The 24,344-nt window shown below is 39.2% G+C and overlaps 2 protein-coding genes across 9 annotated transcripts in view; one reads left to right on the top strand and one right to left on the bottom strand.

Annotated features, from left to right (window-relative positions):
- The window catches only part of TFEC (transcription factor EC), a 668,004-nt gene that overhangs the window by 101,269 nt on the left and 542,391 nt on the right, over positions 1-24,344 (top strand). The gene's annotated exons all lie outside the window — the stretch shown is intronic.
- Positions 1,808-24,344, bottom strand: part of CAV1 (caveolin 1) — a 33,562-nt gene continuing 11,025 nt past the window's right edge. For both annotated transcript variants that reach the window (XM_060020768.1, XM_060020769.1), the window contains exon 3: positions 1,808-4,018. In XM_060020768.1, coding sequence (XP_059876751.1) covers positions 3,677-4,018 — 342 coding nt within the window. In that variant the 3' untranslated portion in view covers positions 1,808-3,676. The remainder of the gene's footprint in view (positions 4,019-24,344) is intronic.

The following is a 24,344-nucleotide window of genomic DNA, read 5'->3' as shown; positions in this document are numbered from 1 at the left end:
TGCAAGTGAATCATCGGACAAAGGATTAATTTCCAAAATATATAAACAGCTCATGCAGTTCAATATTAAAAAAAAACAAACAACCCAATCCAAAAATCGGCAGAAGACCTAAATAGACATTCTCCAGAGAAGACATACAGATGGCCAAGAAGCACATGAAAAGCTGCTTAACATCACTAATTATTAGAGACATGCAAATCAAAACTACAATGAGGTATCACCTCATACCAGTTAGAATGGACATCATCAGAAAATCTGCAAACAACAAATGCTGGAGAGGGTGTGGAGAAAAGGGAACCCTCTTGCACTCTTGGTGGGAATGTAGATTGATACAGCCACTATGGAGAACAGTATGGAGGTTCCTTAAAGAGCTAAAAATAGAATTAACATATGACCCAGCAATCCCACTACTGGGCATATACCCAGAGAAAGCCATAATTCCAAAAGACACATGCACCCCAATGTTCATTGCAGCACTATTTACAATAGCCAGGTCATGGAAGCAACCTAAATGCCCATCGACAGACGAATGGATAAAGAAGATTGGTACATATATACAATGGAATATTACTCAACCATAAAAAGGAATGAAATTGTGTCATTTGTAGATATGTGGATGGATCTAGAGACTGTCATACAGAGTGAAATAAGTCAGAAAGAGTAAAACAAATATCGTATATTAATGCATATATGTGGAACCTAGAAAATGGTACAGATGAACTGGTTTGCCGAGCAGAAATTGAGACTCAGAAGTAGAGAAAAATCATATGGACACCAAGAGGGGAAAGTGGCAGGAGGTGGGGGTTGTGGTGTGATGAATTGGGAGATTGGGATTGACATGTATACACTGATGTGTATAAAATGGATGACTAATAAGGAAAAAAAAACATAAAAAAAAAATTGGTAGACTGAGTAAAGCAGATTGCCCTCTCATGTGGGTGGGCCTCATCCAATCAGTTGAAGGACTGAATAGAACAAAAAGACTGATCCTTTCCTGAGTATGAGAGAATTCCTACTGCTTGAATTCTTTTGTACTGGAACATTGGTTTTGTCCTGCCTTTGAACTCAAAGTGAAACATCAGCTTTTCCTGGGTCTCAGCCTGCCAACTTTTGGACTGGAACTACACCATCAGTTCTCCTGGGTCTCCAGCTTGTTGACTTACCCTGAAGACCTTGAGACTTTTTCGCTTCCTTAACTTGTATGGACCAGTTTCTTACTCCTTAATCTCTCTCTCTCTCTTTCTCTATATGTAGTTTCCTAATATATTCATATATGTATATTTCATATATGTATTTCCTATTGGTTCTGTTTCTGTGGAGCACCGTGACTAATACAGAAGCTCTTAATGTAAACTTAGCCAAGGCCAAAATAAATTATTTCTGAAATGTGCATCTTAAAAAATTCCAGTTAAGAAATGGCAAAAATTCAAAGCAAAGCCCCCTCCCTGAATGTATCATTTATCAATGGAGAAAGTTAATATCTATCACATAAAGTTGTTGGGAGCTCAAATTAGGTGGCATAAGACAAAACATTGAGTAAACTGCTAAACAAATATTTCTTATTAATTATAACTTTCACCTGAAGTAACTCATGAATGTTGATGGCCTTAGAAGAAAGAGCCCAACTAAATGTGGAAAATGTGGTCTTGAAAACTGGAAGACCACCACCCCCAAAAACATACTACAAATATGTACCCACACCATGAATATGCTCATTACACACACACACACACACACACACACACACACACACACACAGAAATCAACACATACAGACCTGTTTTGAGGAAAAATAATAAAGCTGACAAACTGTTAAACATTTTTATTGTGCAGACTTATAACTTTACAGGACATGCAGGATAAAAAAGTGTAAAATATCAGTAAGCATATAAAATTTCAGCTGTCTTTTGGACCAGCACTTGATTTGTACAAGGGACTAAGCATCTATATAGAACAGACATGTCTTGGGATACACAGTTTACAGATTGAATCACAAAGCAATTTCCCAAGTGATTTTCCTCATATAAAGATAAAAATATCTTTGCACTTAAAAATATTTCAGTATAGTACATTTTCAGTTATGTACACAGTTTAAAAGTAAAACTATGTCCATGCCAGTGTCTGTTTTAAATGCAAAAAACCTAAGTAGGTAACAGGTTGGCAATTAAAGTGTCAGGAGAACTGGAAGAGGCCAAAAAACAAACAAACAAACAAAAAAACAAGCAGAATTCCAACAGTTGTATGGAAATAAAAATAAAAGCATAACTGAAGGTTAAAAATAAAGTCCCCCTGGGAAGAATCTTAATATGAGCAGGAGGAATAAAAAGCTTTTTGATGTACCAGGCAGCTTTCTGTATGACTCAGGTTTACAGGTAAAATTCCTCAGTTTGAGTTCAGAAGAATTTGAATTTATTCCAGCAAAATTACCTCAATCTTTTATTACTGCCTCCTCCCCCATCTTCTCTCTGAGCAAAGTGATGCTTGGATTAGGTCCAAAGCTCCTGGCAGGGGGAGGGGCCATGTGTCACAGCATTACAGACAGTTGCAAGTGCTTTACTTTGAAGAGGTCACATTTGCAACAACTCTGACAGTCTCACACAATGGCCTCCATTTTATGAGCCCTTCCCCAGAGGCCCACTGATCAGCTGAAAAGGGAACACAATGTTCAGCCACTAAACCACCCCAGTGATGGATTAGTTTGGAGTCAGGAAAGCGTGATTATTCTTGAAAATAAACGAAGCTGAATAGACATGCTGACCTCATTCAGCTGGTGAGAGACGGGGACAGTTGGCTTCTACTCCTGCCAGCCCAGAGAGGGCTTGGCCCCATTTATCCACCTTAATTCGTTTAATGGGGCTGATGTGGACCATACTCGATATGGGTAAAGATGTTGTGTCAAGTGCAGACATGAACTTCATCTGATTCTGTATCTCAGAGTCAGAAACAAGTGTGAAGAACTAGGTAATGGATTTTTCTAATTTTGGTCTTCAGGGAGGCTGCTGACCTAATGAAAGTTGGTGAGGTGGACCCTATTTGAAAAGGAAAACCTGAAGAACAGGAAGGCACTTAGGTGTCACCATCTATATAACAAATATTCAGGCACAGAAAGTATCACAGGTTAAAATTTCAGGAGAGTAAGGCATTAGTCGGATCATGTGCAGATTATATTTTCTAACTTGATAAAGATCACTAGATTCCACTGGATCATTAAAGTGAATGGCAGCAATTCACTAACAGTTCAGAGGGAAGAGTTGTTTGAAAACTGCCCACATACCTGTACACTCAATGGCAATAGCCTGGAATTCTTCCCTTACCATAAAATGATCAACATTTTAGAATAGGCAGTTGAGGTTGTTAGTTCTTTTTTTTTTTTCTCCTCCTCAGTTCTTCATATTTCTCTCAAATTATCTTTCAACGATAGGCTCATATCTCAGCCAATAAAACAATGATCCAAATGTAAGGAAAATATTTTAAGTGGGTTTTAAAAATTCATACCCCCCCAAAAATAGAAGACATAGCTCAGAAGAGACAAATAAAAGTTATGAAAACTGAGTGATTTCTTTGCTCTGAACCAAGAAAATTCATTCATATATTGTTGCTAACAACTTGAAATTGGCACCAAGAAAATTAAAAGGGAAAAAAAGAATCGGATATACTTCTATCCTTGAAATGTCATTTATATTTCTTTCTGCGTGTTGATGTGGATATTGCTGAATATTTTGCCAATAGACTCAAATAGCGGGTCACAGAAGGCGTGGACGTAGATGGAATAGACACGGCTGATGCACTGAATCTCAATCAAGAAACTCTTAATGCACGGTACAACTGCCCAGATGTGCAGAAAAGAGAGAATGGCAAAGTAAATGCCCCAGATGAGTGCCATTGGGATGCCAAAGAGGGCAGACAGCAAACGGTAAAACCAGTACTTCGTCACAGTGAAGGTGGTGAAGCTGGCCTTCCAGATGCCATCGAAACTGTGTGTCCCTTCTGGTTCTGCAATCACATCTTCAAAATCAATCTAAAACGAAGAAGTGACAGAACATGAGCATGAAATAGAAGAAGAAAAGAAAAAAAAAACATTTCTGAGTATGCATAAATATATATTAGCTTTTATGTACAGGTTCTGTGTAAGATGCTAAAAGGCACCCAGCAGCATAAGCCTCGCTTGGAATTTGTAGGAAATTCAGAGATTTGGGCCCCACAAAAATCCCTAGGAGTGGCATCAAGGAGATTTTCTAACATGTCCTCCAGGTGCTTCTTTGCTGTGTGAAAGGTTGAAAACTGCTGCTCTGAGGGAAACTAAATGGATATGATAAAATTCCTGCCTTCAAGTAAAACCCAGCAACATGGATAAGTATACATGGCACTCAATAAAATGTAAATGACATGACCTAAGTTAATTGACTCCAAGACAACTACACACACAATGTTAAATGGTAGTTAGTTCATAACTGATTATCAACTCTTCAAACATTCAACTGGTAGAATATCTTCAGGAAATTCGATCATCGTGAGCTCTGAGGATTCAAGAAGTCTTCATGGGGTGGTGGGACCTGAGCAGGGATTGGAAAATGGAGTATGATTTGGAAAGGAAGGAAGAAGGCATCTTGAAAATGCAGTGAGCAAGGCCCCAGGAACAAGGAAGGATGATACAGTGAGTGTCACAGGCAGATAGACCTGTGTGGCCACGGCTGGAAAGATGGGTTGAGGCCAGATTCAATTTTATTTTATATACAGTGGGGGTCTATTGAAGATGTTGGAGTGGAGGAATACAGCCACAATCAATGCAATCATTTATCAACATGAATTTGATATCAGTGTCCAGCCTGAGAAAAAAGGAAGAGACTCAAGGCAGAGAGATTCTTGCTGTATCTCAAGTTTGAGATGGTAGGGCCAAAACTGGAATAGGCCATGAAAAAGAAAAAAGAAAAGGATAAATAATGAATTTCAGGATGTTAAAGGAAGAATCCACAGGACTTAATTACTTCAAGGATAGGGAGAGAGAAAAGCCTAAGGTGAGCTTTGAGCTTTGAGCTTCAGGTTTTCCTGCTAGAGAGAGCAGAGGTGACATTAAAAGCAAGAAGAAAATTAGGAAGGCAGTTAAGAAAATGTTAAGAGAGAACTTAATTTTTGAATTGAGCAAACAGTAAGGTTTTGAATAAGGACAGATGCAAACATCAGTGATCCACACCTGTACTAGTCCCTTTTGGTGGCCACTAGGAAGTAATCAAATGAGTTTGCAGTCACATAGCACTTAATAGTTACCAAGTGCTTCTACATGCATTGTCTCCATGTGATCTGGGATTTCAAACCAATCTGGGAAGGTAGGTTGTCATTTTACAAAAGAAGATACTTAGGTTTAGAGAGGTGAAGGTGACTTGCTGAAATCAAACACAAAGCAATGGTGGGGACAGAATGCAAACTTGGCCCCTTTCCCAAATAGCGTTCTCTCCCACAGTATGTGTTCACTTAAGCAATTAATTCCCAGGAGCTTTTATCCCTCTGGAAGGATTATATAGACTAAACTGAAGCATAGGGTAAAAAAATTACCACCAAAAGAATAGGACAGAGCCAGCTTAACTGCTTGGTGGTGGCAGCAATATGAAGGGATCTAATGTAGTTTGAAATCCAAACAAGTTGATGACTGCTAGCAGCAATCCAGCTAATCTCAGGATTAGGGAATTAGGACTTGGGTGACTCCATGGAGCCTCTCAGTGCCAAGGAGCCACTTTTGATTCAACACAACAAAACCTCTTTCGTAAAAAGTACATAATACTTACCAATAGTTAAGGTTTATTTTCTAGAACATTCTGTTTCTTGATCTGTTGTCCAATGTCCTAAGAATATGTAATATATAAAAATGGTATGTCCACAATTATCTAAATGAAGCTAAGTAAATTTATTGTTGTTCTAATGTTTTCTTTCTTCATTTAGATCTAGACTCAGAAGTAAACATTTACCTGTGTGTTTTCAAAGACTGTTCTAAATATGTGGCAAGTCAGATCAGTCCTTTAATGAAGTTTCTGTGCAGTTTACTTGTCTACTGTGGGGTTTTGCTCAGATAATGCATTTTCCTAGAGCTATTAAAAATAAAGCCCTGCTGTTTTCCTTCATCCAACTGAAAGGTACCCAAAGAATTGAGTATTTTTTAAAGATGACCTTATTTTGTAAGAGGATTTGGTGAAGTCAGAATGAATGCGCTAGAGCAGGTGTTCTTAATCTGAGTCAAAGGATGGGCAGTGTTGGTCCACGAATGCCCTGAAGTGGGTGCATACATTTTGAATGTACAATAGAAAAGGGTCCATTGCTTTTTCTTAGAAAATAGTCTATTACCAAAGAAGGCTGGTAAGCACTTTATGGGAACAGAGGATTCCTATCTCTTTACAGAACAGAATTTAAGCACGTCTGCCTAGAGATTCTTTTCCAAGGGAATGGATAGTTACTAACATTTGTTGATTGGCTATCATGATCAAACACTGTTCTCATTTAACTTACAGCAACTCTGTAATTTATTATTCCCATTTCATAGAAAAATGTAAGGTTTAATAAGTTGTCCAGGTAAATAAGAGGTGGATTTGAATTTCTAATCTGGTTTGAAAGATACCGACTCTTTCTTCAATACCACATTGCTTAAAAAAATATTTTTCAAATTTTCTCTAAGACGATTATAGTATTTCATAATTAAATGGTACATTAACAAAAAAGAGTTTATTGAATTTAACCCTTTGGTAACTGTAAGAATTCCCACAGTGTGGTCTCTGAGGAGCGTGTTACGATGAGGTCATACACATATATACACAATTGGTCCTTAGTGAAGATCTATGAACATATGCATGTGTGTAAGATTTCTCAATGATAAGTTAATTTTTCTAAACATAAATATAAATGCTTTTTTCAATGAATATTTTAGAAATTCTTAAGCTTTATTTTAACTTGCTTTGATTATTTCAAAGCAAGTTTAGTGTTTTTTAATGCTTTCCAGAAACTGCAGTGAGCATGATTTATTTATCCTCAAATATCCAAGTAAATTTAGAGCAGGTCTCCAGGGGTGGACAGCAACATGACAAAACTAACATGTTATATAAATATATTCAGTTAGTTGCTGCTTTAGTCTTAAAAACTTTAAGTGGCTTAAAATAATATTAAAAGTAGAACCAATTAGATGCAGCTGAGAAAAAAAAAAGGCAGGTTAAGGAAACACAATGAAGCCAGAAATAATGTTTCGTTTCTCTCCACCTCCATTTCTGCAGCAGTAATAGTAATAGGTTTTTGTGAAGAGAACATGAGAAAGTTTATGCAAAGTGCTTAGCATGGGGATAGAGCATTGCAATACAGTAAATGCTTAATAAATGGCATTAAAAAAGTACTTGCTCTGGGTGACTAAGCTTTTTAATTGCAATAAGAGAAACTATCAGCTGAAAAGTATATGGTGGCTGTGAATTCAAACCTCATCAATGCTTCAAAAGAGCTAACTTCCATCTGTAATCATCTTTAACACAACCCTCTGAGATGCGTGCTCTTATTCTCATTTTACATATGAGGCTACTGTGGGAGGTTAAGAAATTACCCAAGGACACAAGGATGATAAGTGGCAAAACTGGAACTTGTCCTACCCCAAGTTTGACCTTTTTCTGCTTATGTATCCCTAGGACTATAAGCTCTTCCAGTAGCCTTAATTCGCTTAATTTTCACCCATATAGATATGCTTTCTAAAACATTCACATTTTGATTATTAAAGGAATTACTCTTGTTAATGTTTCCATTTTAAGTTAGGACATCTAGTAACTAGGATGTTTTGCATTTTTGGTACTGATTGAATTTCCATGGCCCTGAACATTATGTTCTCACAATCCTGGGCACCTAGCCAAGGACTCTTTCTAAATGGCAGATAAGGAAACTGAGGCACGATTTAAATGGGCCAGGCATTCTCAAGGTCCCAAGTGAATCAGTGGAAAGGCTGAAATTAGAACTGTAACTTCCTGATTCCCAGGCCTAGATCCAGCCCTGCCCTCCACATAATTTCCCTAGGAACTTACATCTCTCTCCCCAGGTCCCTTCTCTGCCTACCCCATTCATATCTCTAGGTCTCCTGTAAGTCTCTCACTGTCTTCTAAGACATAGACTTGAAATGTATCTCTGTGTGAGGTTAGGAGAAATGTCCTTTTCTCAACACTAATACAGACATTTCTGTACATTTATCTAGGGTGAAGAAAACTGGAGGGAATATTTTGAAAAATATCCTTATTGTACATTTTGATATGTATTCATAATGCACTGAACCCAACAAAGTTCTGTTAGTAATCAGTCATTCCATCTAAAGGTAGTTCACAATTCCATCCGTCAAAGCATAGTTGCTTTAGCAGATTCATAGGTATTTAAAGCTGAAGGAATCCTTAAAGAAAAGGAGTCCCATTTGAGATAGAGAAATCGATGGGCAAAGCTGTCAGATGACTGGATCAAGAATACTTTCCCACTTAATGGCAGGCACAGGATTGGAATTCAGACTTAGAAACTCTCCTAGGCTCTTCCACAGCTGTCTGCTGTCACCATACATCCTCAATCATCTGAATGCTACATTCTGTAGTCAATGTAAAAGGCAGCTAGGCTTGTATGTGAATTTGAACATCACTGAATGAATGATGATGCCTGTTTCTGACAATCTCCAGTGTGCTCATCGTTCACATGCATCATTGGTTTGATTTTATCCCTTATCAAAGCTGTCACTCTGGCGTCCCGTTCCCTCAGGGATATGCTCCTCTTATCCCTCTATAGGAGGGCAGGTCTTGCTCAGAGCAGAACTTTATCTGCTCACCTAGATTTGGAGCAGAACAGCAGTTAGAGATTTGCTTTTAAACAAACACAAAAACCAAGACATGCAGGTGCCATTTAGTTTCTTAGAATGGGATGCCTCAGATGAGGTTGAACAGCTTCTCCAAGAACTGATTTTCTGTTCTGTGATCTATGGAACAAGTTGCGCCTCTGGCCCGAATCATTATGCAGACTGCAAGATCAAAGACATAAATATGCTTCAGTGATATTTCTGTGTCTTAATAGATGCTTTATAAGGAGTCAACAGTTTATATAACTAGATTTTTATAAATGACATTAAATACTTTTGTGCAACATTGACTTATGATGCTATAATTTTGGAAATGTAAGTTAACAAAAATCTATCAGCAGATGTTCAAGAAAAGCAATCTGTCTCATTGTGTTTTAATAATAGCTGGCTAATACAGTAAGTCTCAGAAGATTTCATCTTGTTAAATGTATGCAATGGAAATATTTAAAAAACATTTTATATGTACACAGGATTAAAAAACCATGGGGTCATTTTTTGTCTCAAAATTTGGACATTTTATTTATGAATAAGGAATTTTCAAGAAGGAAACTTTAAGTATATTTGAGATTTAACAAGCAATGATGCTTGCCTTGTCTGTTTCTGTGGGAAAATATCTTTTTAGACTTTTGTCAAAATTGTGAAAAAATCACAAAATTGTGATTGTATTGGATATATGGAGCACATAAATAATAACAAACAAGATGTTTACAGAAGATGTGTGTTGCCTGCTCTAAATCCACAGTCCCATTTCTCTGCCAAGTGAATCTCCGTTTATTCAGGTCTTGGAAATAATTCTTTTATCTCAGAGTTAAGTTATAGTTGGTTATAGACTTGCCAGGGTAATCTTAGTCTCCTTGGTGAGTGGTCAGTTTAGAGTAGACATGTGACCCAATTCTGGCCAATGAGATCTAAGTAGAAGTCTGCTGGGCAAGACTTCCAGGAAAGCTTTATCTTCCTTATGAAAAGAAGCAGAGATATATGGTGTGGCCCTTTGCCCCTTTCATCCTACTTAGAAAATGATGTATTGCCTTAGTGTAGAGAAGTCATCTTGTGATCATGAGGTGACATGTATAATTAAGAGAATAGAAGATGCTGCTTTTGCTATTACCGAACTACTGAAACAATGCCAGTAGCTGTCTGCCTCTAGACTTCTCCTTATGCTCTTATTTTTAAGCCACAGCTCTTCAGATTTTCTATTACCTATAGCAGAGAGCATTCTTAAGTGATATAGTAACTAACACTCTTTCCTATTGTTGGCATAGTAGGTGTACAGCTCCTCATATAGAAACCTGAATTCAACTAATAACCTCAAAATATCTTTTCAACACTACTAGACTCTACCCCCAGAATGTACTCCTTAACCTGTATCAGAAGAGTTTGTTTTACATTAACATTTAGTTTTAGCAAAGTGTAAGTAGGATGATAAATTGACTATGAAAAAGCAAATTCATGTATTCTGTGATAGCATCTAAGATGACTCCCAGTGATCCCCCCTCCCCCACTTCTTGGTATTCATGCTTTGTGTAACACCCTCCCCTTTAGTGTGGGCTGGATTTATTGATTTGCTTCTAAATAGTAAAATGTGGCAAAAGTGATGGGGTGGTCACTTCCAAGATTAGGTTACAAAAGACCATGGCATCATCTTGCTTCCTTTCTTGCTCTCTTGCTTGCTTGCTCTGCTGGAAGCCAGCTGCCATGTTGTGAGCGGCCCTATGGAGAGGTCTGTGTGGAAGTTAACTGAGGGAGAACTCTAGCCAACAGCCACTGAAAAACTGAGTCCTCAATCCAGCAGCCTGGGAGGAACTGAATCCTACCATTGGCCATGCAAGTGAGGTTGGAAATGGGTCTTCTCCTAGTCGGGCTTTGAGATGACTCCAGCCCTGTCCCCTGGACTGCAGCCTGTGAGAGGCCCTGAACCAGAACTACTCGGCTAAGTCACACTTGGATTTCTGACACACTGTTAGATGGTAAATATTTGTTGTTCTAAGCTACTAAATTTGGGGGTCATTTGTTATGCAGCTAGAGATGACTAAAACAAACCATCTTTATTTTGATGATCATGTTCTATTTTTTATTACATTGCTCTTTTTTCTGTTAGATAATTTAATTTTTAAGCTTATAGAAAAATGTATATAATGAATGTACATAAATATCCTGGAATTTGGTCCTGGAGCAAAGTCTAGAAATATATGAGAAGGAAATGCAGCATTTTCAACTTTCTACAATTCATATCAAACTGAATATTAGAAAAGTTTTAGGCAATTGATAGTGCTATCAGCGCATATCCATAAAGTGCTTGGCTTTCTACCCAGATATGCACCAAGGACTAAGAGCTAGCTCCACCTGGAAGACGCATCACTGAATCTTGACTTCTGAATATAATGTCTTGAATGCACCAGCACAGGGGTAGTGTTGCAAAAGAATCAACTGGAGGGAGGATGCTTGTTAAAATGCAGATGCTCAGGCCCATTTCAGACTCAGATCACACTCTCTGGGTTGGGGCCTGGGGAATCTTATGCAAATGATTCCTAGTGAATGACACATCCATTTGGATTTAGTGACAACTTCTTTTTGTTGCCGATACTCTTTCCCCTCCATGCCTGGAAGCCCTAGTCTGCTTCCTGCTTCTTTCTGGAAACTCCTCATGTGCTGGCTGGCATCTGGAAGTTGATGGATAATGAATGAATGGAAATTCTCTTGAAAAGCTATTCCTAATTTAAACCTATAAATATTTATTATTGGACAAGGATGAATGACTACTATTTATTATGAAAAACACAAAAACTGGCAATAGAAATCCTGATTTATTTTTCATGACTCTAAACCCAGTATAAACAAATGAATGTTTTAAAAATCAAATACGTACTTCTAAAATCCTAACACATGAACCAAACCCACACATACAGAAGGAGGGTTGAGACTAATTTCAAACTCCCCTCAGTGTTCTCTCACATATTTCCAACATGTTGAACAGCCTTTGAAGTCAGTGAAATAAATGTTGTCCATGAGTGTGTGGGTGTAGAGAGGGCTGAGAACCAGCACAATTAAATGTTACCAGAACACAGGAACTTTGCTCTAATGCCTATGTGTTTTCTCAGGGGCAAAGGCAAAATACCCATTTGTTTACTGGGCTGAACTAGCACCACTGTAGGAAAAAAGCTGCAGTGTTCTTCCAGCCCCGATTGAAAAGAGGAGGCCTGGACTGTATTCTTAATGCTTATGATTGCTTGGATTTCCAGAGGATCCACACACGGTCCTAGGAAAAATGTAAACCTGGGGTGGGAACATTGAAGTGTTCTTGGGCTGCTTTGGGGTAGCAGGTGCTAGGCAACTTCACCTTGTGGGAGAGCACAGGATTGCCTGAAGGGAGAGGGCTGCATTACTAACCAGGGTTTCAAGCTGAAAGAGGACAGAAAGGTGGGTATATACCTACCTCTGAGTGAGAGAAGAGGGCTGGGTGTAGAAAGAGGGGTGCAGAGGGGACCTGCAGTCCCTGGCCTGGGCCTCTAGCTGGGACCCTTGAGTGTCTCTCTTTGGATTGACCTCCCTGTTGTTGCTTCTCAGACATTACAGAGACCTCAGAATAATGATATTTTATACATATAGTGTCCTATTTCACTCATCTGCTTCTCTTCACAAACTTGTGAAGTTCTAGGTTATCTTCATAACAAGAAAGGAAAATAGTCTTTTATTTCCCCAATAAGGAAAGGTCACTTAACTAATAAATGAATGGATCAAACCAGGACCTAGGGTAGGTCTGTATCTGTTGTACCCATCTTGGTATCCTCCACAATTCCTAGTAGTACTATGCACACATTAATTAGCAAATATTCCTTCAATATGTATAATATTTTAAAGGAGCTATAAATGTCCATTGAAAGAATGTAGGCATACATTAACTATCATATTATCTACTATGAATTCTTTTCCAATTTCACAAGTGCACTTTTATTTATCGATATTTTTGGTATCCCATTTTATTAAAAGAGATGTTCTTTTCACCATAGCTCTATAATACCACGATCTGATCAAAATGAAGTGTAGGGTTGGTTATCATTTAAGTTACTTGAACGGCATGGAAAGCCTACAGAGGAGGGGGCAATTCAAACTCAGAAGTCTTCAGCTTTAAGGAAGAATGATTTAGAAAATATTGGTTAAAGCATGTTGTTGCTTTGTTGGGTTTTGCCTCAATGATCTGAATAACTACAGTTGTGTAGATCTGGCCCCAAAGCAGGGGGCACGCACTGGAGTTTGTTGAGGAGGGGAAGCAGGGGTGGAAGCAGAAGTAGCAGCCCAGCTCTTCGGGGAATCAGTAGAGCACACCAGTGGGGAAGAGATAGAGTGAGGAGAGTGAATTTGTTCTTTGGTGTCTCTAGTCTCCACTTTTCCTCATGTTTTCGTGTGTGTGTGTGTGTGTGTGTATGTGTATGTGTGTGTGTGTGTGTGTGTTTCCCCAGTGCAGGAGGCCTACATTGTAATTTGTACTTTAGAATGAATTTAGGTGACTATGTTCTTTTTCCTGGCAGGGGTATAGGGGGATGCACAGAGCAAGGCAGAGCATCATCTCCAACTGTCCTTTATTGTGTCATTAATGGACTTAGGGCATGAGTGTGGCGGATATATTCTGAGGCAGAAGAGTTGTACAGAGGTTTTGGAAAAGCAATGACATACATTATAGAGTACTATATGCCTCAATTGGTTCATCACATCCTGTATGTGAGGACCTTCAAGGCAGGTGTTATTTTCCCCATTTTACAGACCAGGAACTTGAGTCTCAGGGAGGTTGTAATCAGTGACTGAACCAAACGCAGGACTTAGGTCTCTTGGATCCTCCATCACACAACTCTCTTTAACCCCACACCAGTCCTTATTCTGCTTATGAAGCCCTGCTCAATCAGAATCACATAGGAATTTCTGAATCCACGTGCTCTGGTTGCTCTCCCTTGCCTGCAACCATGCTTCCCATCCAAACTAACAGATAATGCTGCCCTGACTCAGCATAACCATTTCTACCAGGACAGGGCATGTGAATCCAAGCCAGAGGATGTGGCTGGCCTCCTTCTGCTGTCAAACCTCCATGCTCAGCATTACCCTCACTCTCCAGCAACCAAGCTCTTCTCTGGTCAGGACCCCCTGAGTCATTGACCATTGGTTACGAGGGTCCCCATTGCCTTGTCACCTCTCTGTGGCTTTTTCTGGTTTACCATAACATTGTACCTTTCCCTATTCCATTCCTGTAGGGCCAGTGGTTCTCAAACATTAGTCCACTCATTTCTTTGTTAAAATGCAGATTTCTGGGCACTGAGATTCTGAGTCGGTTGTGTCTGAGAGTAGGGTCCTGGTGTCTGTACCTCCTCCCTCATTTTGATGCAAGTGGTTATAGGTAAGACACTTCGAGAAAGAAAAAAAAAACTGTCTTAGGCTGTCTTAGCTCTCTGCTAGGTGAGAGGATCTGAAAAATCTAACACTCAGATCTGAGTGGGCATGATATTAAGTTAGTTACTGTGTTGCTCTCTACTGTTGAAAGGCAATATGGTACCCTGCTTGATAGCATGAGGGCTGCTTTGAATCTCAGCTTTGCTAAGCTACTAAACCTCCCTGTGCCTTAGTTTCTTATCTGTAAATTGTGGGTATAATGGTACATACTTCATAAGATTATTCTGTGTATTAAATGACTTAACTTATGCAAAATATTTGGGACAGTGCCAGGGGCAATGGTCAATACTACATCAGGAGCTTCTGGCCCAGGCACCCAAACCAGGAGAAGTGGGGAAGTGTCAGGGATTTCAGTAGCAGTGTTGGGAGGATGGAGGAGCTATCTTGGAACAGGAGAACCTCTTGGCATTCCTGAAACCATTTTGTGCAGGTGGGTGCTTATTTTCCATTCTGCCATTAAGCAAATAAGAAGGATTAGCTCATCTCTTGCATGTGTGTTAGCCTTCTGGAGTTTATTGTAAACATGAGGCATACATGCCCTGGGGGAGAAGATGCTCCAGCTGACTGAGTGACCGGATGTGTCTCAAAGTGGCAGCAACACCAAGCAGACAAGACTCTCTTTGCTTTAGATTAATTCCTTTTTGCCTTATTCTTCCTTTCCTTTTGCCTTTCACCTGAAGGCAACCACCAGGTTTTTCCATCTTTTGCTCTTCTTAGGAGGGAGAATAAATGATCCTTGGGTTTGTATTACACTTTGAAAATTTAAGTTAAATTTCCCTGCTCTGATAACAAAAATATACACTCCTAGTTTACATCCTGTTATGCATTGAATTGTGTTCCTCTGAAAAAGATACGATGAAGTCCTAATCCCCAGTACCTCAGAATGTGACCTTATTTGGAGACAGGGTCTCGTAGATATAATTAGGATGAGGTCACACTGGTGTAGAAGTGGGCTCCCCATCTGAGATGGCTGGCATCCTTATAAGTAGATGGTAATGTGAAGACACAAGGAGAAGGCCATATGATTGATTTGAGTTATGCATCTGTAAGCCAAGGAATGCCAAAGATTGCCAGAAAACCAGAAGCTAGGGAGAGACAAGGATGGATTCCCCTGCAGGTTTCAGAGGGAGCATGGCCCTGCTGACCTTTTGATTTTGGACATCCAGACTCCAGAACCATGAGACTGTAAATTTCTATTGCTTTAAGCCACCTAGTTTGTGATACTTTTTAAGGTATCCCTTGGAAACGAATATACATCCTTTTGAAATTGCTAAAAACTGTCCTTGATGATGAGATGATTTGGGGATTCCAGAGCATTTTCATACCTCCTTGAGTATGCTGTGCACTCTTTCTTCTGGGGATCCCAGTCAGGAACCTAAAACCACATTTGGTGTACCTAGACCAATTGGCCGTGAGCCTTCTTCAGGAATCTGGAACTATCTCTCCTGTCCACATGGCCTCACATTTTCATTATTACAAAAAGCACCTAGTTTCAGGTGGCTTGGTACAAAGCAGGCTACATATCTTTTGATTCCTTTTTCTTTTAATCTTCAGTCTTCTGGTATTGATTTGGTGGCACTTGTTGATGTTGAGTGTTACCAAACAAGTGACATGGAACAGTTCACAGTGTAAAAATAGGCCAAGCAAGGGCCAGTGATAGGAGCACTGAGACTAGAGCATTGAACTTGAACAGGGAGGAGCCATACCTTGGGGGCGCTTATGTTTGTCATCCTTGAGGAGAAATAACTGCAGCCCTTCAAAGTGTTGGAAGCTTACTTCTCAAATAGAAAGTCCTGTATTGTTTAATGCATGGAAATCTTATTTTATCCAAACATACAATGATAAGGATTCATCCAGAGGGCTCACTTTCTCACAAAATTCTGTGTTTACACTTGGGAGTTTGTTATTCTTTAAACTTCTGGGCATGTCATGGGAAAAATATGAATGATCACTGCACTAAAGAAAATAAAAGCTCTTTCCATTCTATCAAAGACATAAGAGACGGAAATGTCTTCACTGTTTTCAAACTACCCATTGGTTCACATAGACATTTGTTTGAACCAGAGCTTTTTAAACACTCTTAACTTTTTTTCAGTTTCTACAACTCACTTCCTGATGGCAGAGGTTGTTTCCTACCATTCACTTAAGTCAACCTAGTGTTACTAATAGTTTTCGTCTTACCTCACTGCTTGAATATTTTTCCCTCCAGTGCTTTAAGTCTGTTTATTAAACAAATAGAAAATTAATGAAATAAATCTCTGTAGGTTTGAACATTGCTTGGCTAGTGAGGAAAAGGATTTACACTAGGGTCCTTGTAAGGTCTAAGCAAGGATAATCACAGCCCATCATGTGGCTCCCAAGACATAGCTGCCAAGCTCTACCACAGGGTTACTCCATCTGGGCACTTGTTGGCATTTTGGGCCAGATAATTCCTTGTTGTTAGGGTGAGGGTGCTGTCCTGGGAACTGTAGGGTGATTCTCAACATCTCTGTCGTCTACCCACCAGATGCCAGTAGCACCTCCTAAATTTTGACAACTAAAAATGTCTCCAGACATTGCCAAGTGTCCCCTGGGAGGGGGAGCAAAAAATAATCCCTGGTTGCAAACTGGTGCTCTAGAAAATCAGAATACAATTTGCTGAGACAGTACCTGAACTTTAGAAACATTTATAGCCTAGAATGCATGCATATTTATTGTAGGCACTTTTGGTTTACAGTACTGTGGCCTTGTGAGTTCATTCATTCCTTCATTCAGTAGTTATGAAATACCTACTTTTTGAGGATGGAATAAATGAACCAAGCAAACAGAGCCAGGATAGGGTCTATGAGCTGGCTACGGGTGTCACTGAAAAGGGGACAGTGCCAATAAAATAGACATGGCCTCTGGCTGCTCAAGCTTACTTTTAGGGTAATAGAGGAAGTCACTTTCTTGCCCCTCCCCAAATCACTAACCTCTTGAATTTAGACCAGACCATTTTTTTCATCCCGCCTACCCCAAACTTATTTAATGGTTTGATTTTGTATGTGTGTGAGATTATTTCTGCTACTAGACTGTAAACTCCCTGGAATCTAGTAGATACTAAATTAATATTTGTTGAATAAATTAGTGAATGCTTCCATTTATTAAGTTATATTTCTCTTTCTCCTATTTACAAGAGCACAAACACGATAAAATCTCCTTTAGGAAAGAAAGTTCTGAATGTGTTATTATCTGGCCAGGGGCTAGTGATTGCATTTATTGATTGCATTCTATTATTCTAACCCAGTCATAGTAGTTTTGGTAAAAGAATGATCAAAAGGTGAGTAATGACAGGGAAGACAGATCTATTCAGTTTTTGTTTATCATGAAATTTGGGTTCATACCTACAGATTTAGGTTTAGATTTAAACCTATAGCTTAGCTTAGGGAGCTGATGAGCTCCCTGAGAATGTTCAGGGGGTCTGGAATTCAAACAACCTCATTTTTACTTTCAGATTCATACAGCTGGGGTGCTAAATGATGGGATTAAAATCACATAGGGTCCTAAATTCTGAACTTTATATGGGTCAGAGAGAAACAGACTCTTTATAGCTGGGTAATGGGAAAATATGATTCAAAGTAATAGTGCTTCCGTCCTGTAGTTCTTAGTCATCTGATCCTATTGCTCACAGTTGGGCTGTTAAAAGAACTTCAGAAATGTGGCCATATATGAACTAGGTGAATTTGATAACTGTCGGCACTCAGAAAATCTGAGCATTTTCTATTTAGCTAGACATTTTTAAGACCATTGCTCTAACTAAAGCTGCAAATAATTATGAGCTTCTTTGTTATGTGAACTAAGAGAAATTGGCTGGTTACAAAAAATAAAAAACAAAAATTACTGAAAGTTTGTAACCAACTTTGGAACTGATTTTCTGATCCATCTTTGAACACAAACAGCCAGTTTGGAGGCAAGGGCAGTAAAAGGAAAGACCGCAGAGTTCTGAGCCCAAATGAGAAGGGGAAATGAACTCCAGCTCTTGATCTTCTTCAGGACCAAATATTTATTTGCAGTATATTTGCATTCACATGCCATCTGTTGATAGCTCAGTATTTCAAAGATGATTTAGTTAAGTCCCACAGCCTTAATATTAAGAGTAAGAATGACAATTGGTAAAATCTAGGAAGAAGGTAATAAAAATAGTATTGATGAGGGGGTCCTCCACCGTTATCTCTGCATGGACTTTTATACACGTTTACAGCGTTCCACACTTTTATGAATACTGGTTAACTGGAATCACAGAATTTTAGAAATATAAGTGACTTAGTGATCTTCTAGTTCAACTTATTGATTGTTAGATGAATAAACTGCTGTCCAAAGGGTCCAAGTGACTTTTCCAAGGCTCAAGGTAACACTTGAGGTCAGTGTCCAAGAGAGATCTGGAATTCAGGTTTCATCTGAGGCTCAGTTTCCCCATCTGCTCTGAGGAGTGATTGGCATCAGTAAAGCACTTCTCAGTGAGTTTTCTCTTCTCTGTGCCAGGCCCTGGAGAAGTGTGGGACACCTGCCATCCTTAGGTCCAGTGAAGCTTCCTGTGGCCTCTGCACCATTAGGAGAAAAACCAGTGCATGTTGTCAGCTCCATTCCTAGTATGCCTGAACCATGAACCCAAGTGAAAAAGAGGGATAGGGATGATGTTCTGACACTCTAACCTGCTGATCTTCCTCTTGGGGAGAATAGAAAGAATGAGCAAAGGAAAGGGAAAAACACCAGGACTGAATTACATAAGTGACATGAGATTTATCCCACATACAAAGTCTATCTTTTTTTTTGGTAATAGGAATTTGAGTGATAAATATGATATTCTAATAAAAATTCTAAGGACTCTGCAGGATGAGGACCTAGAGAAGTAATAATTTCCCCACTGTAGCCCTTACAGTCCTGAAAGTTTTGTCATGATACACAGTTTTATTATTAAGAAATTCTGCGAGTCGAAACCAGACTCAATTCCAGCTGTACATTAGCATCACCTGGGGAGCTTTCCAAAGAGAAAAGAATACATAGGCCTGGGCCCCATCCTAGACTAATTCAATCAGAATTTCTAGGGATGGAGCGTGTACAACAGTATTTTTAAATGTTCTCCAGATGATTTGTAGCTAGGGTAAAGGACCACTGGTCTAAAGTCACAAAACAGCCACCCTTTGCAGAAGCCACACTCTCTCATGAGTTTAAATCACAATAGGGATTTATACAAGCTGCAAAATTGTGTGACTATGCAATGTGTAGGAGGGATTGGATGGGCAGGCTTGCCATAAAGATAATGTTTCATACTGACCTTTTGGTACATACAATGCATGCATTTTGTAGTATTCTACTTTCAGATGTTTACCACTTGCATTCTCAACCACTGTTAACACAATGCCACATCAACTCCTCTTTGCCCCCAAACAAACCAGGTATCCTGCAGGAATAGAGGAAAGTGTTCATACATATGCTTGTGCTTAATTATGAGACTGTGTCAGTATTCTTATACACCAAATTGTAGCTGTAGAGGTAGAAGGATTTGAGAAGCTACATAGACAAGTAATTTAACACACTACTCTTACAGAACAACCTCTTGTGACACATTCTTGGGATTAACTGCTCTTATTACTTGGAATTTCTTCTCCCATGTAACCTAACTTTTCTTTTTTTTTCAACTAACCCCTTCCTCCTTTTTCCTTGTCCTGAATGGTGATTGTGTCTGAGCAGTATTTTCCTTGTTAAGTCTCATAAGAACCTAGCAGTAACTAAAGGCAGTTGTCATTTTATGTTCACTTTCAACTCTTCTAACAAACTGCCAGACAAAACAGTCCCTCCCCAGCCCTACCTGGGTGTTTCTCTTCATCTCTTATCTCCTTCCTTTTGCTCTTCCCTAGGATCTTTCCAGCATCTCTACCTCCTTATAAGATCAAAACAGATCCTATATTTAATAAGTCTGACCAATAGCAAATAAAGTAGAGAATCTTGTCTGTGACATTTTTGTTTTTTTTTGGATTAATTCTCCTTTTGATTCCATTCATTGTGCTTCCTTTAAAATATCATTAAATTATTGAGATGTTTAATGTTCAGACACAATTGATAGACTTAGTTTTGGTCCCCTATTGCTCAAGGGGTGTGGAGCATGATGGATTCATTTAAGGGTGTGTTTACAATAGTGATTCTCACCCAGGAGATCTTGGTCCCTTAGGGGCTGTGGAATTATTACAAAGGGTTTCCATATCCGTTGTGTTTACCAAGCATCTTGATTTTCCACATCACAAGCTCCCACAGAAATGACAACCCTCTCCTGATATTTTCTTATTTTTCATATATTTACCTATTTGTTTCCCGCTTAATAGCTATACGTTTTATTCCTAGTCTTTTAACATTATCTTACTTTGTATTGGTTTTTATCTTATTTTTATGGGCTATTTGTAATTTGCCAAAAATCACTTTGATGTTATTTTTTATATATGTTAATAAGGTCATTGTAATTGGTGTCATTTGTAAGTTGAGAGTCCTCTTTAACTTGTTCATTCCAGTCATTGATAAAGCATTAAATGTGCTACGACTGTGGTCTTGGCTGTATATTAGATATCAGTCACACCTAAAATTCACATTACACATCATCACCCTTTTTTAATGGCAACTTTCTAGTCTTACCTATGCTTAACTGAATAATGACCCTGATTTCCTATACTTAGCTTATTGATGAGAAAACTATTTGGGGTCAAATTGACACATCTTACTCTTATCCTTATTATAGTAAATCAACCTCCTATCATGGGAAATGATAGAAAGAAGCATATCTGGAAAAGGAGCTAACATTCATTTCACTTGGTCCAGACATCAATAATGAAACAAATGATGTCTGACCCCTTCTACAAACATTTAAGTGTTTTGCTTGTTTTTTGTTTTTATTCTTCTGAGAAGAGATCTGAGATCTCTGACAGACCACCTATGAGGTACAAACTTCTATGCTTTTGAAATAGTGGATACCACATCCCAGCTAGTAAAATCTCAGATCTCTGTGTACTTAATATCTAGAAGTAATAAAGCGCAAGAATAGGAAGAAGAGGCTTGGGTTTCTCAAAGCTGTTGTCTCCTTTAGGCTTTGAGAAAGGTTTTAGATTTTTCTTCAGAACTGTCTCCGGACCTAGTCATTTCTCTGATGTTTGCATTTGTCCAAAGGTATATGGGGAGTCTGACAGGGAGTCCTTCTACCCCTCTCTTGGCAAGGGAGCTCTCATGTGGCCTGAGACCCAACTCTCAGCCTTCATACTTCTGGCCCCAGGGGGCAGTGCCAAGCAGCAGCAATGGCATCTTTTGGCATTCTAGGAATCTGCTTGCCCTGCCTGCGAGATACTTAGGAGATTAGCCTTATTCTGCAGGCCCTGGGAAGTCATCCAGGTGCCTCAGCCTGCTTATTGGAAAGCTCAGGAGAGATGTATCTATGTCCTCTTCAAACTGGAGATTAAAACATTCTAAATAATAAATTTATATACATATTAGAGCAGGTTGTCTCTTTACCTTAGTAAACAGAGTGAATGTTTTTGGATTTCTTTCTTAATTATTTGGATATGTTTTTCCTTATAAGGCTTTAAATGTGGCAGCTGCAGAGAAAAGGAGCAAAGGAATACACTCAATGACATAATCCTACTGTCTTTTAGCTCACTGAAGACATTCAATTACTTAAAAAAGAAATTTCAGTTTCTTTTCAGCAGATTCCATTTGGCATCCATTTTCTTTCTTTCTTTCTTTTTTTTTTTTTTTACTAAAGTACATGCATATTTTTCTTTAATTGGTCTTTTTGCATGTCCACTTTTCCTCTAGACATGAAGTTTTGTTTTGTTTTTTTTTAACATTTTTATGGGAGTATAATTGCTTTACAATGGTGTGTTAGTTTCTGCTTTATAACAAAGTGAATCAGTTATGCATATACATATATCCCCATATCTCCTCCCTCTTGCGTCTCCCTCCCTCCCACCTTCCCTATCCCACCCTTCTAGCTGGTCACAAAGCACCGAGCTGATCTCCCTGTGCTATGCGACTGCTTCCCACTAGCTATCTGTTTTACATTTGGTAGTGTATATATGTCCATATATACACTACCACTCTCTCACTTTGTCCCAGCTTACCCTTCCCCCTCCCCGTGTCCTCAAGTCCATTCTCTAGTAGGTCTGCGTCTTTATTCCCATCTTGCCCCTAGGTTCTTCATGGCCATTTTTTGTTTTTAGATTCCATATATATGTGTTAGCATACGGTATTTGTTTTTCTCTTTCTGACTTACTTTGCTCTGTATGACAGACTCTAGGTCCATCCACCTCACTACAAATAACTTAATTTCGTTTATTTTTATGGCTGAGCAATACTCCATTGTATATATGGAGTATATCATATATATACTTCTTTATCATAATAAAGAAGTATATATACTTCTTTATCAATTCATCTGTCGATGGGCACTTAGGTTGCTTCCATGTCCTGGCTATTGTAGACAGAGCTGCAATGAACATTGTGGTATATGACTCTTTTTGAATTACGGTTTTCTCTGAGTATATGCCCAGTAGTTAGATTGCTGGATCATATGGTAATTCTATTTTTAGTTTTTTAAGGAACCTCCATACTGTTCTCCATAGTGGCTGTATCAATTTACGTTCCCACCAACAGTGCAAGAGGGTTCCCTTTTCTCCACACCCTCTCCAGCATTTGTTGTTTGTAGATTTTTTGATGATGTTGGCATCCATTTTCTGACAACAGACTCCGTGTGGGGCCCTGGGTGGGCACTGGGCAGCCACAGTCCTGGGGCCACCAGGGGCCACTGTTCTGTCTTGAAGGACTTGCATATGATGTGGGAAGAGAAGAGGGGAGAGAGGCATGGGGATAGAGAAGCAGAATGCTTAGAGGGCTTTGATACATGCTAAAATAGAAACAAAAACAGAATGTGGTGGGAGCCAAGAAAAGAGATGACCAGTTCTGATGAGGGCAGTCAGGAAAGGCTGACAGAGGCCCAGATATCTGAGGTGAGCCTTGGTGGATGGCTGTGGTTCTGTCAGGCAGGCTCTGGTGCACAAGGATGCATGGCAGGATCCATGCATAGTGCAGAGTAAGTGCTTCCTAAATATTTGCTGAATGGCCTTTCTAGGGAGCACCCATCTGAGAATGACTCTCATTCCTACCTTTATAACTAGAATAATAGGCTTACCCAAAATATTTTGGTGAACTGGTGGTTATTAACCATTTTAGACAAACAATTTCTCTCCCTACTAAAAAGCCTGACACTTAAGAACAAGTGAGAAAGAGGGCTCTGTTGACCTAACCAAAATAACTGGCAATGAAATCCAATGAATGCAGTTGCATTTCCTTGACACGTTTTGGTATGCCCACTTCCAGCTATATATTATTATTACTAATATAGAAAAAAACAGTAAGCCATGATTGATGGAACATTTTAATTGTTCTTCTGAGAGATTAATGGTACGTTGTAAAAATGCACTGTTCCTTACTTCTGGTATTTGTTTTTGAGAACAAATATGTAGTTATTAGGGAGGAAGTCTCATAGAAACTACTTTCAGGATTAAATAGGCATTTCTCCCACTAGCATAAAACTAGGATTTTTCTCAATTGTTTCCTATTTTTACAATGTATTGTTGTAATGGCACGAATATCTGTAGAAACTGGACAGAAAAATCGAGAACCTTAAATGAAGCTATTAGATGCAAAGTGCCTGTCAGGACCTGCTTCATTTTCTCACACCTAGCCCTCCCTGCACATCCAGGCAGGATCAGCTGCAGCCCAGGAGCTGTGGCCAACCTGGGCAGTCAGCGTGCTTTAAAGACTCAGGTAATTCAACACAAGCCAGCGTTGCAGCTTGTCTGGTCCTGAGTGTGTGTTCCACTTCTAATCACTGGGACACATCCCCACTTTGTACCCCACTTCTGTCTTTGGGATTTGACCCTCCCTGCCTTGTTGGGAGCTCACCCAGCTTGCATATTTCTTGAGGTGTGTGGGGTTTTATCTTGGTCTTTACGTTGGTCCTTCCTCCTCCTTTCCCAACTCACCTACCAGGATCTAAAGTCTGACCTTAGAA

This window comes from Delphinus delphis, chromosome 9 (genome assembly GCF_949987515.2).
Source record: "Delphinus delphis chromosome 9, mDelDel1.2, whole genome shotgun sequence".
Lineage (NCBI taxonomy): Eukaryota > Metazoa > Chordata > Mammalia > Artiodactyla > Delphinidae > Delphinus > Delphinus delphis.
The sequence above is the reverse complement of the archived record's forward strand: the minus strand, read 5'-3'. Positions and strand labels throughout refer to the sequence as shown.